General features: G+C 45.7%; 1 protein-coding gene across 4 annotated transcripts in view; it reads left to right on the forward strand.

Annotated features, from left to right (window-relative positions):
* Positions 1-17,460, forward strand: part of TRANK1 (tetratricopeptide repeat and ankyrin repeat containing 1) — an 88,055-nt gene that overhangs the window by 15,559 nt on the left and 55,036 nt on the right. For 3 of the 4 annotated variants that reach the window (XM_079933592.1, XM_079933595.1, XM_079933593.1), the window contains exons 2-6: positions 6,093-6,224; positions 8,449-8,499; positions 10,481-10,607; positions 12,488-12,638; positions 15,226-15,344. In XM_079933592.1, the coding sequence (XP_079789718.1) occupies positions 6,094-6,224; positions 8,449-8,499; positions 10,481-10,607; positions 12,488-12,638; positions 15,226-15,344 (579 nt within the window). In that variant the 5' untranslated portion in view covers position 6,093. The remainder of the gene's footprint in view (positions 1-6,092; positions 6,225-8,448; positions 8,500-10,480; positions 10,608-12,487; positions 12,639-15,225; positions 15,345-17,460) is intronic. The other variant, XM_079933594.1, reaches the window with a different exon arrangement.

A 17,460-nucleotide genomic window follows, 5' to 3' on the forward strand; every position in this document is an offset into this window, starting at 1 on the left:
TCCCCAGCATCTTTCTGACTCCAGCCAGAGAAGGTTTCCTGCTTTAGAGGATTCATGTAATTAGATTGGGCTCACCCAATCCAGGATAATAGCCTTGTTTTACAGTCTGTAATCTTGATTACATCTACAAAGGCCCTTTTGCCACACAATGCATTGACAGGTTCTGGAGATTGGGGCATGGGCATCCTTGGGGGAGGGTGTGTGTGTGTGTGTGTGTGTGTGTGTGTGTGTGTGTGTGTCTATTATTCGGCCTATCAAATAGTATGAATTAGAAATTTGACTTCTTTTCCAGATATTTCACCAGTTGTGTCAATGGATTCATTCTTTCCCTATTTTAAAAGCTACCTTTTTCACACATGGAATTCTTTTATAGTGTATGTTTATTTCTGGACGTTCTGTTTTGTTCCACCGATCTGCTTGCTTTCACGTTAGTATCAAACTTTAAAAATTAGTTAAGTTTTATGAATACATTTTAAAATGTTAGAGAAGGTTTTTCTCTTGATACTTTTCTTTTTGTTAAGAATATCTTGGCTATTCTGTCTTGTGTATTCTGAGATGAATTTGAGAATTCTTGCATTAATTTCTTTTAATATCCTGTTTTTTAATTGGAATTTTGTTGAAAATACATTAATTTAGAGAGGATTTGATATTTTATAATAGTGAATTTCTCCAGACAGAATAATGTTGAGTATTAAAAGTTAAAATTCAAGACTGTTTATTGTTGTGTTTTTTTTGGCAATACGCAGGCCTCTCACTGTTGTGGCCTCTCCCATTGCGAAGCACAGGCTCCGGACGCGCAGGCTCAGTGGCCATGGCTTACGGACCCAGCCGCTCCGCAGCATGTGGGATCTTCCTGGACCAGGGCACAAACCCGTGTCCCCTGTATCGGCAGGCGGACTCTCAACCACTGCGCCACCAGGGAAACCCAAGACTGTTTTTTTGAGTAAAGTTTTATTTGTTTTTTTCCATATCAGTTTTGCAATTTTAAGAGTGCTAGTGGCTATTTTATAAGGAGATTTTTTTTAAGTTTCTTTGAGAATTTTATGTGTAATATATACTTACATTTTTTTAGTTAAAAGTTTTCTTATTACTCTTTTTTCTTTGAAAATCTGTGTCTGTTCCCTCAGGTTGGACAGATAACAAGGTTTTTGTTTCTGCTTATTTGGGTTTTTTGTTGTTGTTGTTCTGTGTTAATTTAAGCCTGTAAACATCAAATTGTAAAGCAGTGTAAATATAACTGACTTCCCAGGAGTCCTGCTTCTGCTTTTCTGCGCATAGTGACATGTTCCATTTGTAATCGAGAATTTAACAAAAAACATGCTTTGAAGTACTGGTTAGTTGCAGGACAGGAATGAGTCAGTCTGAGGTGAATCGAGTCAATATGAATATCAGGGGAAACAGGACTTTCAGTTGGCTGTATTGACAGGTCTGAACAGTAGAGATCAGGCTTGAATAGTGGACTAAAACTATTCTGTCCCCCTCAGACAGAAACCAAGCTGCTTCATGAAATCATGTCAGAACCTTTTCTTCTTTATGTTTGCTTCGCAAGGTCAATAACAGCTTAATTGACTTGTACCTTGCTTTTGCACATCTTTGCTCTGTTTAAGGGAATAAGTAGGATGGAAACTCAAGGTTGTGTATTTATGGGGAAGCTATGGAACAGTGAGCTAGTTTCTAGTTGTACTACTGCAGCCACTAAACGGAGGATATATGGCAACCTGTGACCCCACGTTCTATGCCGAAATGTGGTGCAGAAGTAATTCCATGAGAACTTAGCTCCTGATAGCAGATATTATTCATCCCAATGTGTTAGATGTTGTGTGGGATAGAAAGACAGCACGGTGCTCAGAGATGGGAATAAGATAGTGCAAGGAGCGTGGAAATTGCACCCCTTCCCCCAAGAGAAAAAGAAAGAAAAACAAAGAAAACAAATTGGAGTCCCCAGAATGAGTTCTGACTTTCGATATTTATCCCGGACTGTCTGTACCCACCTTCCTGTGGGGAGCAGGAGGGAGTCGGTTTTAAGAATTGCTGTCTCTGGCCTCAGTCTGGAATTGTCTCTACACCCAGCTTTCCAGAGTTGATCTTGGATCATCCACTAATTTGGGGGTGTTTTGAAAGGATTTTAATAAAAAAAGAAACACCACCACCAGAAACCAAAAAAAGTAAACACATTTGCTGTTAGGATGTCAAGTCGTACCCAGATAAGAGATAGGGGAAAAGCGTCTCTCTGCCCCTTTCAGCTGTCCCGAGCCCACCCCAGTTTTCAGTTTTGCTCCCACAAGTCAGTTATAGAAAACTTCATGTGTATATACACAATGGAACTATAATGGAAAAGAATTGAAAAAAAAAGTATAGATATATACATATGTATGTGTAACCCAATCACTTTACTATACACCTGAAACTAATACAACACTGTAAATCAACTATCCTTCGATAACCAACACACACACACACACACACACACACACACACACACACACACACCCGCCACACACACACACAAAACTATAACAACCTGCATCTGCTCTGTTTCAAACTTGCTTGTTTCAGAACCTCCCCCTTGCGTTTGCATTTTTCTTGCATCTACTTCCTCCATTGTTGCCAGGCAGCCCTGGCCACCTCCCAACAACTGGACCTTGAATCCTCCTAGGGACGTAGTGAAACTGAGCAAAAGACAACTCTACCCTGTGAAACTGCCTTTACGTTCTAATCTTTCAGCTTTAGCCCCGCTGACAAAACTGAAAGTGCAGGGGTGTGATCGCTCCGTGCCAGCAAGTGTCACGCTCTGAGGGGTGTGACTGCCTGCTGACCGTTTAGCCTCTGCCTTGGCTCTTCAGGGTGGAGTCGAGCTCCCAAAGTCAGCCCACCTACCTTTGGATTCCAGCACTACCACTGTCCCTGGGACTATGGGAAGGCGCTTACCTCTCCTTGCCTCAGTTTCCCCATATTGTGTCAAATGGGGACACAGTCAAGCCTACCTCCTGGGGCTTCTTGTAAGAATGAAATGACGTGATGCTGTAAAGCATGTAGCAGATGCTAACTACGTATTCGTTCTCAAGGGTATTGGCATTATGGTAAATTATTACCACTTGTATTTAACGGTTTCATCCTATAAATAGACTGCTCACTTGTTAAAAAGAAGACTCAATAGCTGAGCCCTAAGTATTCAAAGGCAGAGATATAAAGCATTCTCCCCTGCAATGAGGATGTAACTAAATAAATCCTACTGAGAAACAAAAAGCCTTCCCTGTGGTTGGCAGTCTCCCTTTCCCCTGTCACGTGATTGCACCAAGAAAAAATAGAGATGTAAGTGGATGAATACATTTGATGTCTACTCACATAACGTTAAGAGCTCACTCTTGGTTTCTAGAGGAGTATGAAAAAAATTTCTCACGTGAATAATTTTTATTGTATTTGTAAATACAGTGGAAAGGTTTTGTGTTTGAATTCTTCAATTAAGCCCTTAAAGAGTCTCATTTTAATAACATTTATGGTCTGATTATGACGGTGGAACATTCTTGGGCAACTGGAAATTCAAAAAGCACGAGGAGGAAGATTAAAACCCTACCTAATCCCTATGGTGTGGCTGTTAACATTCTGGCGTGTTTTCAATACATTAGATGTGTTTAAAATTTAATTTGGGATTATACGCCTTTTTATGTAGCCCATATCTTTCATTTACTGACATAGCCTATCATTAAGTGTTCTTTTACAACATGACTTTAAAAATAACTGTGTGGGGCTTCCCTGGTGGCGCAGTGCTTGAGAGTCCGCCTGCCGATGCAGGGGACACGGGTTCGTGCCCCGGTCCGGGAAGATGCCACGTGCCGCGGAGCGGCTGGGCCCGTGAGCCATGGCCGCTGAGCCTGCGCGTCCGGAGCCTGTGCTCCGCAATGGGAGAGGCCACAGCAGTGAGAGGCCCGCGTACCGCAAAAAAAATAAATAAATAAAAAAAAGGATATGACTGCTCCCGCCACTTGGGGTCATTCTTTTAAGTATTTCCCAGTGATACCTTGCCATTTTAATTCTTCATTTCTTTGCTTACTAGTGACGGTGGACCTGGGTATCCACTCTCCATGTATTTAGCAATTGCTTGTATTCGTTTGTGAATTTTCTGTTTAGGGCCTTACGCGTTTTGGTCAGGGTTGTTGGTCCTTTCTTGCAGTGAAAAGGTATTTATCAAAGAGGGGTATCGGGAATTCCCTGGCTGTCCAGTGGTTAAGACTCAGCGCTTTCACTGCCGTGGGCCTGGGTTCAATCCCTGGTCGGGGAACTAAGATCCCGCAAGCTGAGTGGTGTGGCCAAAAAAAAGGGGTGGGGTATTAACCCTTTGTCAGTTGTTCCAGCCATTTCCTTTTTCTAGCTGTCCAAAACTGGCCAGTTTAAGATTATTCATTGGACACACTGGCCTGCAATATTTGAAAGAGAAACATGTTTTTATTCTCTATTCAATCAATTCTTTAAATTTTTTTCATGTTCTACTCTGTCATCTCTGTATTAATGTGAGCCATAAAACTGAGAGATTATCTAATGCAAAGTCTAGGTGGAATTTCGTATTCTGACTTGTTTAGCAATCACATGCCTCATTCTGGTACAGCTCTGCCTGAGGAACGCAGGAATGCAGTTCAAAAGCCCAATAAGCTCATATGGGTTTAAAATAAGCCACCACTTCTATCTGCTTGAGTCTGCTTCCCCAGCCCCAAAACCCCTGGACAAGATTTGAAATAAGAACAATAAGAATTATTCGCTATCCAAGAATTGTGCTAGTGGAGAAGGCCTTTGGTAATCGTATGACCCCACAGGTACAGGGCCTATGCAGCCACCTGAAGTATCCTCATTTTTAAGACCCTCCCCACTGCCTTGCCTTTGCTGCTGCCATCTTGGGAGGAGAAAATTCTAAGGGGCATCTCTTCTGACCCCTACCTTTTCTTTGGCCACAGCGCGCAGCATGCAGGATCTTAGTTCCCCCAACAGGGATCGAACCTATGCCCCCTGCAACGGAAGCACATAGTCTTAACCACTGGACTGTAGGAATGAAATGACGTGATGGAGGTCCCTGACCCCCACCTGTTCCCTGCCTCGTTGGCAGCTGCTTCTCAGGGCTCTCCAAGGCCTCTCCTCTCCACTACCTTGGTTCAACAAACACTTGCTGAGGCCCATCAGCTGGGCAGGGCTCCAGGCCCTTCTCTCCAACCACCCAGAGACCACACCAGAGAGAATCAGTAACAGACAGCCTGTCTGAGTCTGGCTTTCAAATTTATTACACCACAAATATTTAAGTACCCGTTCTGTGTTAGGCCATAGCATTACAAAATAAATAAAGCAAGAGTCATGAAAGAGGCAGGTGCTTCCTGGGGGATGCAGACAGGTAAGCAGGCAGTGGCAGTCTCAGAGACAAATACTCCGAGGCTTATTTTACTAGTGTTTTTAGGAAGAGAGGAGGGTGGGAGAGGCAGTGGTGGTGGCCCCGTGTCGTAGCCCCTTGAGGCCTTTAGGACTGTACCTCCCCTCCCCTTTCCCTCCTTCTAAGAGAGTGCAAGGACTGTCAGCTCCTTGTATGAGGAGGTGATGCAGGACAGGGTCAAGGGCAGAAATTTGGAATTGGAGTCAGAATCGGGGAACGCCATTAGCGGATCCTTAGGCAAGTGACTTGAACCCCTTTGAGCCTCAGTTTCCTCATCTGAATAGTGAGGACAGAGCCTCCTTCTGGGCTGCTGTGATGGGTAAATCAGAGAGTAATACTAGTGGCGGTTATGGGAAGAGCTGCCACTACCTACCAGCTTTATGTCGGCTTGTGCATGGAAGCAACCTCTTTGCTCAGAGCCTAGCTGGTCATTAACACAGAATAAATGGAATCATTCTGGCTGCTGCTCCTGAGGTCAGAAGAGAACTGAGGAAGAAACCGTCTCATCAGAGCAGACATCCAGTCTGGTTCCCGGATGGTGAGGGGTGTAGTCAGGGTGTAACCTAGGCCGGTGGGAGGGGCCAGGATGAACCACCAGCCTCTCCAGACTCAGCGATGCAGATATAGAGGGGAAGGAGACCTGTTCAGGCGGGCAGCCAGCCTTTCCTCCGTCTCCTCACAGGATGGACCCCACAGCTTACGCTGAGCAGTTGAAAGAATTTGGCAACCAGGTTTTTAAGAATGGAAACTTCTCTTTGGCCATCAGAAAGTACGATGAAGCCATCCAGATTCTCCGGCACTTATACCAGTGGGGGTAAGTGTTTGGATTTTCTCCCTGCCTTTTGTTTGTAATTTTTTTAAGTAAAGGGGGACTCACTCTCTTGCTTTTGTTTTCTTCTCATTTGTTGCCACACCACCTAGTTTCTGTTTCCTTTCTCCTCCCACTTTCTGTTTCTCTTCTCTGCAGTGTTAGCTCAGAGACTAGAGGAATTCAGGAAACGGAAAGTGAAACATAGGGGACTGTTGATAAACATTACAAACTTCCCCTTCTTTCTGGTTCCTGGGATGACTGAAGCCCCCAAGCCCCTCACTTGTCGTTCATTTCATCTTGTTTATCCATTCCATCAACCCCCTGGCCACAGGGCACACCACCAGGAACTAAGCCTCACCTCTTCCCCTGCCCCTTCAACTTCTAGCAGACCTGTTCCCAAACATTTCAGGACCACGACTGCTTACAGGCAGGACCCCAGAGAGCTTTTGTTGATGTAGTTTGTAACTATCAATAAAGCCTGTATTAGAACTCAAAACTGAGAAACATTTAAAATATGTATTTATTCATCTTTTTTAAAATAGCAGTAATAAACCCATGACATTAACATAAGCAGCGTTTTTATGAGAAATAACTATTTTTCAAAATGAAAAATTTGGTGAGAAGGGTTTTACATTTTCGCAAGTCTCTTTAATGTCTGTCTCAATGGAAGATGTCTGTCTTCTCACATCTGCTTCTGCATTTAGTCTGTTGTGATACCACACGCCAAGTAGCCTCTGGAAAATTCCCCGTCCACGTGAGAGAATGAATGTGAAAAAGGCACACACTGTCTTGGTATTATTGTATTAGTTTCCTGTTGCTGCTTTAACAAATGACCACCAATTTAGTTGCTTAAAACAATACCCGTTTATTATCTTACACTTCTGGAGATCAGAGGTCTGAAAGGAGTCTTACAAGGCTAAAATTAAGGTGTCACCAGGGCTGGTTCCTTGTGGAGGAGACTCCATTTCCTTGCCTCTTTTACCCTCGAATGGCTGCCTGTATCCTTGGCTTGTGGTCCCTTCCTGCATCCTCAAAGCGCATCATTCCGGTCTCTACTTCTGTTGTCACATCACCTTCTCCTCTGCTGTGGCCGGCTCTCTCAGTCTCCCTCTTATAAGGACCTTTGTGACTGTATCATAATCCAGGATAATCTCCTCCTCTCAAGATCCTTAAATTAATCCCATCTCCAGAGTTCCTTTTGCCATAAAAGAAAACATTATTTGACATATATACACTAATATGTATTAAATGGATAATTAATAAGAACCTGCTGTATAAAAAAATAAAATTCAAAACAAAAAAAAACGTCATTTGGAAACCATTATTCAGCCAACTACAATTGTGAAGATATTTTGTCCTTGGGAACTACTTGAAATAGTAGTTCCCAAGGGAACTACTGTTGTTCCCTCTGGGGGAACTACCCCCCAGAGTTTCCCAGATCATACTCTGGGGACAGCTGTAGTAGAGGAAGCAGAAGTTGGCATTTGTAGGGTGTATGCAGCCTAAACGTGTACCGAGAAGGGGCACTGACTTGAATTCCCGACACATGGCTCCCACCTCCTCCCTCCTTGGTGTCTACACTCCAGCTGGACTTGAATTGACTGCAATTGGCCTGAGCCTGTGTAGTTCTGTCATTCTGCCCCCTCAGGTCAGACTGGGCCTAGAGCTCCTCATTCGGGGGAAAACATTGACCTTTCTTGAAAAGTTAATGTTGTGTCATGGTTGTGGCCATAGACTGACCACACTGTGAGTACTCAGATCTCAGCACCACCACTTACTAGCTGTGTGACCACTAATGGGACACCTGCCTGCACCCTCACATGTCGCCTGTCATGGGACCTTCCTGACACAGTTCCCCGTGCCCATCACTGCCTTCCTGCTGCTGCCAGCTGACATAGGGGTTTAGGGAATTGTGGTTAACTGAGCAGGTGCTCTCAGGAGAAGGGGACTGAGGGAGAAGCAGGATGGGGCAGGGATGGTGTCTCTGCTGGAGTCAGCTGCAGCCTGATCCCCTGGGGAGCTCTGGGGCCCCTGAGATGTACTGCAGAGCTGTCCCACTTTAGGAAAGGAGGCTGACCTTTTAATTCCCATGTCAGTCAGTCACCGGTCATAGGCTGTCTGGCCCCAGGAGTTGTCCTAGGGAGTGGGGCTGGATTAGTCAGCTCAGGCTGCAGTAACAAACTACCACTGACAGGGTGGAATAACAACAGAAATTTATTCCTCACAGTTCTGGAGGCTGGGAAGTCCAAGGTCCAGGTGCCAGCCAATTCAGTCCCTGGTAAGTGCCCCCTTCCTGGTTTGCAGCCAGCCACATTCTCACTACATCCTCACATGGTGGAGAGAGAGAACGGAAACCCTCTGCCATCTCTTATAAGGGCACTAATCCTATCGTGAGGGACCCACTCTCCTGACTTCATCTAAACCTAATCACCTCCCCAAAGGCACCCTCTCCAAATACCATCACTGTGGGGGCTGGGGCCTCAACGTATGAATTTGTTGGGGGAGGGACACAGTCCATAACGGGGGTGTAACTTTCTGGGGAGAGGGCAGCTCCCATTAGGCTGAGGATAAATCTCTGGAGAACGGGGCATCAGGAGACCCTAGCTGCAGCCAACACTCATTCCTGCTGGGGTCGGCTGCGCTGGCCAGGTGTCTGGGCAGGACACGTGGCGACTACTACACTGTGGCCACGGCTCCATTGTCAGTTACCCTCTGACAGCCCCACTGCTTCTGTGCTTCTGGGTCTTCATCCTTCACTGAGAGGGAATGATGGGCAGTGAGAGGAGCCAGATACACCAAGCACTGCGGGTAGGGACATAGTAGAGGAGATTTTTGCTTTGCTTTATTTTTGTGGGTATCTATATTAACTAACTTTTCTGTTTGTATTATTTTTACAGTTAAAGTATTCAATAAAAAAAAAGAAGCATAAGCCTTGCTTTTCCACCTTGTGTGTCTTGAATTCAGCAGCACTTGGGCTTCTGTTGACCTGTTATGGTATATTTTGTGTTTTGCTTCTTGCAGCCTGGTTTCAGCACTAACGTTGCAGCTGTGTGACCCCCTAGACCCAGGCAGGAGGGGCCCTGCCCTGCCAGGCTTTACAGGCCTGCTTTGGCCGTTCTCCAGCTGTACCCTCCCCACAGGTGGGAGTCTGGGGCCACGGGCTTTACCCAGCCAGAGCCCTTGCCTCCTCTTTCGTCCACACTGTGGGTACCAGGCCCCTGGAAGTCCTGTCCATGGACCCTGCTCCTAGGGCCTACACAGGCCTCTTACCCGCAGTCCATTCTTTGGAGTGCTGTCCAAGGTCAGGAGTGTGGACAGAGCTTGGGATTGTGTCTTCTGCAGTGCAGGATGAAGGCTTAGATGGAAAGAGAAGAGGGAGTGGGCAGCGGTGCCAGCTTGGCTCACCCTCCCCTGACAGTGCCTGTGTTCTAAATTTGAAGCTTGCCTTTCAGTTATTATAAAGTAGAAGGCTAAAAGATATTTTATTGAACATTTGTAAGCTTGAGTTATGGCCTTCAAATACTTAGACTAGCACTGTCCAATAGGACTTTCTGTGATGATGAAAATGTTCTATAGCAGAGAATTTGGCTATTGAGTACTTAACAGGTGGCTAATACAACTAAGGTACTGAATTTTAAATTTTATTTAATTTTAATTAATTTTAACTTAAATGGCTCCACGTGGCCTGTGGCTACTGTAGCAGACAGAGATTAGCCACATGGTGTGAGGGCCTCCTTTTGCACTCTGGCCCTGGGTTCTGCACGCATTTGGGTGGCCCTGCCTATGTAGTAGAACAGTGTTCATCCTGCATCTTTCGCAGGGCCCGTGGGGACAGTGTGGTCATGTGTTCTGATGAGCTCTGCCTCCGTGCATGTGGGGTGGCTCCCACGGTGTCTGTTCTCTGCGAGGGCTCGGTGGGAACTCCCATCCTCTCCATCTTTTCGCAGCATCTTCTCCAATGGTCTCTAAAGGATAAAAAGACCTGTGGAGATCAGTAGGAGGTAGACCCAAGGTGTTGAGAACATTTGTTGCGAAAAGTTGGGAACAGGATTTGGGAGTGAGGAAGGGAGATTGGGACATCGCAAACATCCCAGGCTTTCCAGGCTATGAGGGTCAGATGTCATAGGCATCATTGGGACGCTTCCTGCTGAAACTCTAGCACGATGGCAGCAACCAGCACCAGAATGGTGGCCTTCGAGCTTCTGTATTTGCAGGACGAAAGAACTATTTACTGACCACCAGTTGGTCCTTTCTCACAGGGTTCCCGGCAGGGACTTGGCTGTGCTGCTGTGCAACAAATCCAATGCGTTTTACAGCCTCGGGAAATGGAACGAGGCCTCCGTGGCCGCCAAGGAGTGTCTCCAGTGGGATCCAACCTACGTGAAGGTATGGTGACCACCAGATGCTGCGGCTGCTGCCTCTTCCTCTTAATCTGCCTCCTTCCCTTCCTTCTTTTTAAAATGGAAATGCTAGGAGTGCTTCTCATTCAACTTTCTCTGCACTTAAGACAGATGTGCACAGAGCACGCATGCTGTATCTGGAGAAGAGCAAGAAGGTTGGTGGCCAAGTGTTGAAAGGCATTTGCAGGGGAGAGTGGAGCCGGGCCTTTTGGCAGATGGAGTCCAGTGGAGATCCTGGTGGAGCTCATTTTCTTCTGATGTAGTTGCACCAAAATTCATAGTCTGTTCATGTTCTTTGCAGTTTGCAAGTTTCACTGTCTTCTTTGTGGCCATAATAATTCTCCGGGAGAGGGGATTTATGGCAATCTATATTTCTTGGAGTTTTCTGCTTGTAATCAGAGAAGGGAGGCTCCAGGAAGGCTCCTTTCTTTCTTTCTTTCTTTCTTTTCTTTCTTTCTTTCTTTCTTTCTTCCTTCCTTCCTTCCTTCCTTCCTTCCTTCCTTCCTTCCTTCCTTCCTTCCTTCCTTCCTTTTCTTTCTCTCTCTCTCTCTCTCCCTCCCTCCTTTCCTTTCCTTCCTCCCTTCCTCCCTCCCTCCCTTCCTTCCTTCCTTCCTTCCTTCCTTCCTTCCTTATTTGGTTGTGCTGGGTCTTTAGTTGCAGCAGGCAGGCTCCTTAGTTGAAGCACATGGGCTCCTTAGTTGTGGCAGGTGGGCTCCTTAGTTGTGGCATGCAAACTCTTAGTTTTGGCATGCGTGTGGGATCTAGTTACCTAACCAGGGAATGAGCCCCGGCCCCCTGCATTGGGAGTGTGGAGTCTTAAGCACTGGGCCACCAGGGAAGTCCCAGGAAGGCTTCTTTCTGCATCTGTTGAATCTCAGAGGCCTTCAGCTCAAAAGAATCCTTATGCCAAAGTGTCACATTTTGGGGTGATGTATTCTGATCCCCTTCACCTTCCTCCAAAATAAAAGGTGAAACTTAGAACTGAGGAAGGTAAAGAAATGGGAAATTCTGTACCATCTTGCTTGGTTGGTGGGGGGAACACCTTTTTTTCTTTCCTTTTTCTGATTGTTATCTACTGTTTTAGACTTTTAAATGACGGTGAAAACAAATCAGTAAATAATCAGGGATTTGGTATTTAGTGGAATTTCAGGTGCTTGCTTTTTTATGAACCCAGTTGGTGAACGCCTTGTGTTATCTTAGACAGAAAATTGTTTTGGTACCTCTTGATACTGATTCATTTTGATGGTTAAAGTGAGGAAAGCAGTATGAATCATTTTGTTCCTTCTCGAGAGTTTGACAGTTTGTATACAGGCAAAACTGACCATTTTCTTGTATTAATCATTGTAATTTTCCTCCCTCTCCAGAAACCAAAAAAATTTTTTGGCCTCTGGTGTATGTTGCCTATAATGTGGGGCTGGGTAAACCTCAGTGCTTGTCATTACCATTGGAAATTGTGTTTACTTTGATTGAAAGGAGCAGGGAACAACTCCTGTGCTGACATGACAATCTCATTCTTCTCCAGAACACTGTATTCGTAGGATTGGTTTCATTCCTCCCTTCTTGGCCAGGCTGCGATTTGTAGCATGAATACATAAACCACACATGTCATTGGAACCAGGCCTGCTCCCTTCTCTCTGGGTCCTATGTTAGATGCTGTACATGTCATGGACTTGAAAGGGATTATTTTCTTGCCAGTTAAAAAATGGCAGGAACAATGTGGAAATCCTGTATCCAGAGCTTGTTAGAAATCTGTATGTACCTAGAAGTCAGACTCCTGCAGTCTGTTTCCTCACAGCCTCAATCTTGCCTTCAGCAGCAGGTCAGAAAAGATGGGTGTGTTAACGGTTTTGCTTTTCTTCGTTGCAGGGATACTACCGAGCTGGTTATTCCTTGCTGCGGTTGCACCAGCCTTATGAAGCTGCTGACATGTTTTTCAAGGGTCTGAGACTCGTGCAAAGCAGCCAGGACCAGACCCAGGTTGCTGATTTCTTGGTGGGAGTCTTCACCACGATGGGCAGTAAGTCAGGACTGGGGGAGGCCCACCCTCTTTCTTTCTTTTAAAGTGCTTGTGATTTCTTTGAAAGCCTCCTGGGGACTCAGGTTTCTGGGGAGATAATTACAGGGTGTTTTTCTTTGTGGCTCATTTATGTAGCTTGAATGAAACTGGTTTTTACACTAGAAAGCACATGGGAAGCTTTGTTGGCTGGGGCCTTTGTGAAAACAACTGGGTCTTTTTGCACAAATCACTTAAAGCTGTCCCAATTTTCCGGTTTTGTTTCAGACTTCTTAAGTTTTCTGTGTTGCTAGCCATAGGGATTTCCCTGCTTATACTACGTGTTTTACGTGATTTTTGCATGTATCTCTCCAGTGTGTCGAGAAAATGTTCCTGTTTGCTATAAAACCAATCTGAAAAGGCTGAGGGAGGGGCCTGTGGAAGCTGACAGTCTACGAGGGACACACCAGGTTGGGCGGGGGGGTGGCGGTTTGCATCACTTATTGGGTTATTAGTCTGAAGACCTGGCGTGTGAGATGGCTTTGTCCGTGGCCTGGAATTGGCAAAAATAGACAATTCTGAAACACAATGTAATATGCTCCCTGCCAGGGACAAAGGAGCTCTTTCCCTGGTTATCACAGCGCAGTCTAAAGTTCTGCCAGTGGTCAGGCTGTTGTTTTCAAATACTGTGTTTGGTCAAATTTAAGATTGCACTAATTTAAGATGCGCCACTAATTTATGTTCTGCCGTTGAGACAGCATCAATAGCAGCACATGCCCCGATTCTACAGATGGTAGAATGTGAACAATGACACATGTTAGAATTGCTGGAAAACGCTCTCAGCTTCAGAAATGGGGAAATTACTGCTGACGATAGATTCAACTGATATAGATCCAGCTCTTCCCATTGCAGTTGTGGGAAAGCAACTTTTGTGCTCTGTGGATGGGATCCTACAGATTTTGGGAAGTTCGGCACAGAGAAGGGGAGAGAGCAGTGTCAGGCAGTGGGTGGGAAGGGGTTAGAGGTGGGCTCAGCTGTGTCTCCTGGCAGAGAAATAGGTGTCCAGACAGGTGCTAATGGGTCGCAGCTTTCCCGTCAGCCTTTTGCCGACAGTGACTAAAGCCTGCTTCCCTTTCCTCTGAACCTGATGGCTTGACCCATTCCCTACACTTCCTCATTGTTCTCTGTGTCTTTTAAAAGCCACTGTTCTGTCAGAAGCCAGGCCAGAGTTATGGGAATTTCAGACAACTGTCTCTTGGTGACTGCCCCTCTAAGAAATCTGGATCCTGAGGGGGGCAGTTAACAGGATTTCTTAGGGTAACGCATCCCAGACTTTTCTACCAAAGTATACCTGTTTGGAGGATGAATGTTATGCCCAATTTCTAAATTTTGAAAAATGTATTTATGAAAATTGTGTATCTTTTTTATACAATATATGTTTTGCTATTTACTCATTTTTGGAAATTGATAATCCTAGAAGAGGTGCCATGTTATTCTGGCCCCTGACCTGTCGCCTTGGATGTTCGCATCCACGAGTTTGCAGGGTCATGAGATGCAAAAGGTCACTAGCTTGAAAGGGTGCAAATTGACTCAAAGAGCTGCTCGACCTGGGTTCCCGTCTTGGTTTTGTCATGAACTAGCTGCACGATAAGCCACGAAGCTTCATCTCATTTCTCATAGTTTCTCACTGTTGGATGAAAATGGTATTTGTCACCTTTCTTTCTTTCTTTATTTTTTTTGCGGTACGCGGGCCCCTCACTGTTGTGGCCTCTCTCGTTGCGGAGCACAGGCTCCGGACGCGCAGGCTCAGCGGCCATGGCTCACGGGCCCAGCCGCTCCGCGGCATGTGGGATCTTCCCGGACCGGGGCACGAACCCACGTCCCCTGCATCGTCAGGCGGACTCTCAACCACTGCGCCACCTGGGAAGCCCCTGTCACCTTTCTTAAAGGAAGTGAGTTTTATAACTTCCCTTAAGCACCCATTTCCTCCTCCATATATGGAGGTAATAGGCACTGCCTTATTGGTTTGCTTGAGGGATTAGTATAACACCCATCACTGGGCTTGGCAAATAGAGAAGCTAAGTGAGTGTTAGGTCACATTATGCTGCCTTAGGGGACAGTTTCACCCAAACTTAAAATGATTACCACTTCAATTATATAGGATTTTATATACTTTGAGAAGGCCCTTTTTTTTAAATTTAAAGTTTTAAAAATTTTTATACAGTTTTTAAAGGTTGCTTTCCATTTACAGTTATTACAAAATATTGGCTATATTCCCTATGTTGTACAATACTTCCTTGAGTCTATCTTATACCCAGTAGTTTGTACCTCCCACTCCCCCACCCCTATATGGCCTCTCCTTTTTCTTTTTTTGGCTGTACTACGCGGCTTGCAGGATCTTAGTTCCCCAACCAGGGATCGAACCCTTGCCCCGTGCAGTGAAAGCATGGAGTCCTAACTCCTGGACCACCAGGGAATTCCCAGTTCTCTTTTCTTTTTGATATCTTAAATTTATCATTTGTCTATGTGTGGTCTTAATTGGAGGACCTTTTCCTAGATGTTCTAGACTTTCTCTAAGTTAAAATTTCTAAATTCTGGAACTTTCTTTCAGGTGACCCTATTGTTTTGCAAAGTTTCTTGCCCTGCTTTGATTATATTTTCACTACTGGATTCTCAACTGAAGTGTGGCAATCTGTAATAGAAAAGTTGGCAAAGAAAGGATTATGGCATGTAAGTGAAAAGAGATCTTGTGGGGAAAGTACATTCTTGCTTAAACGATTTCTTTCTGCTGGCACTGGGGGATTATAATTTAGTACTTGCTTATCTTGATGCCAAAGTAACTTTTAAACTTTAACCTCATTAAAGATGAAAAGTCACTGAGATATATTGGTTCGCCAGTTTCCATTTTTTAAGCTAGGAAAACAGTTTGTGGCAACCTCACTCTTGGCTGTGTCTCCACTGTCATCAAAGAAGTGTGAAGTCCAGTTGCTAATGGTGATGTGGAATGAGGGAGATAAACAATTGCCTATTCATCTTCATAATCCTCTCTATACGGCAGTTGCTAGCCAAGGCCTGATAATGTGCCTGTGCTTCTCAGAGGGTTGCTGTATGATTTCAAGGGACTGTTACCCTCAGGAAGCAGCAAGGCTGTAGGACCTGAATCCAGAGCCGGGAATCCATAGGATGGAGGAGCCCAGTGGACTGTGGAAGCTGGGCTTCACTGCCACACAGGTGCCTCACTGAATCCAAATCCTCCCCAGTCTAGTCTGGGCTAATTCCTTCCTCTCTGAGCCTCATTTCCTCATTTGGAAGTTGCAGGATATAAACCTTTTCCCTCCCGGTTGAGGTGAGGATTAGAAATAATGGACCAAAAGCACCTGATAATAATGTTCATTGAGGGTTTACAGTGTGCCAGACACTGAGCCAAAGGGGTGTTATAACACCTGGCACCTGTATGCTCAGTGCCCAATGAGTAGTAGCTGTCATTGACGACAGCCTGTAAGCGCTCTTGAGAATGGGCTGGCCCAGGCTGGGAATTTGGTTAGAAAGGGCCTACAGGCTTTTTAAAGCCAGGCAGTCCAGAAAAGTCTGGACTGCAAGGGCGGCCTGTAAGGACTCTGGACCCAGGAAGGCTGGATGACTGTAGGATACAGGATTCTTCGGTTTTTGAGAAGGTCACGGGTGCTATTGGGAATCTAATGAAATCGATGGGACTCTCTTTGCACATACACATACACATACACACAATTTACGAGTGTAGCTTCAGGGAGCTCATGGGAACCCCCTAAAGTCTGGCCACGGGCTCCCAGAAGCACATCCCCATATTACAGTCTCGAGAACATGGCAGTGAGGGGGCGGAAAGCAGGCTGCACTCTTGGGGAACCAGGAATCAGAAATCCGGGGCCCTGTTAACAAGAAATCTGGGATCTTCTCTTTTCCGATAATATGGGTAAACTAAGAGATCTTTCTAGTTTTATTTTAAAAAGTCCTAAAATTCTGTGATTCCAAGTGTTAGGGTAGATCTGTGAGTGGGAGGCCCTAGGCCTCATTAACAGGAAAGTAATTCCATTTACAGCCCCCAGGAAAGAACGTTTTACGTCCCCTCTTCCCCACATGGGATGAATGTGAATAGAGCTCCGTAGTCTATGTGGGGAGGGAGGGAGTGGGAACCCAGTAGCTGACGGGCTATCACCTGATGGGCTATCACCCAGCCAGCCATGGAGGCCCAGGAATCCAGCCCAAGTGGTGGTCCCATATCCTACCAGCAGTGGAGCCTAGGCCATTTTCAAACACTGCAGACAGAGGCACCTTATAAAAGCCAGGCCAGCCATCAGGATTGTCAGAGCCCTGAACCTGTCATCTGGGAGTGTCTGGGCAGTGGGATCTGTTTAGGGTGAGCAGTTAAGAGTGGGCATCAAACTGAAAGAAGCTGGAAGCAAGATGTAGCCGCAGACTGAGTCCCTGTGGTGCCACGCCCACCGGCAAGAGCATATGTCAGGGACGTGGATTCTGAGACTGGGTCTCCAGCCATGGCCATGCCAAGCCTAGAACTCCTGGACCAGCTGGCGTACCTGGATGATCCCAGTAGGGGCCTCTCAGGATTTGCTCTCTGTGTGACCTAGGGAAAGTTGCTTAACTTCTCTGGGGTTCAGTTTAGGGTCAGTGGTTTAACAACAGACTTTCTGAGGAAAAAAAAAAAAAAAAAGTCCTGATCTGCAGCATTTGCTGCTTCCCGTAGTGTAAATTCTCTCGATTTCAATGGCCAATTTCAAGCTGCTAAGTCGACTGGAGGACTCACATTTGGAAGAGATGTGCACAGGGAGCTCTCACTGATAGGAGCTGCCCC

The sequence above is a fragment of the Stenella coeruleoalba genome (genome assembly GCF_951394435.1).
Source record: "Stenella coeruleoalba genome assembly, chromosome: 10".
Lineage (NCBI taxonomy): Eukaryota > Metazoa > Chordata > Mammalia > Artiodactyla > Delphinidae > Stenella > Stenella coeruleoalba.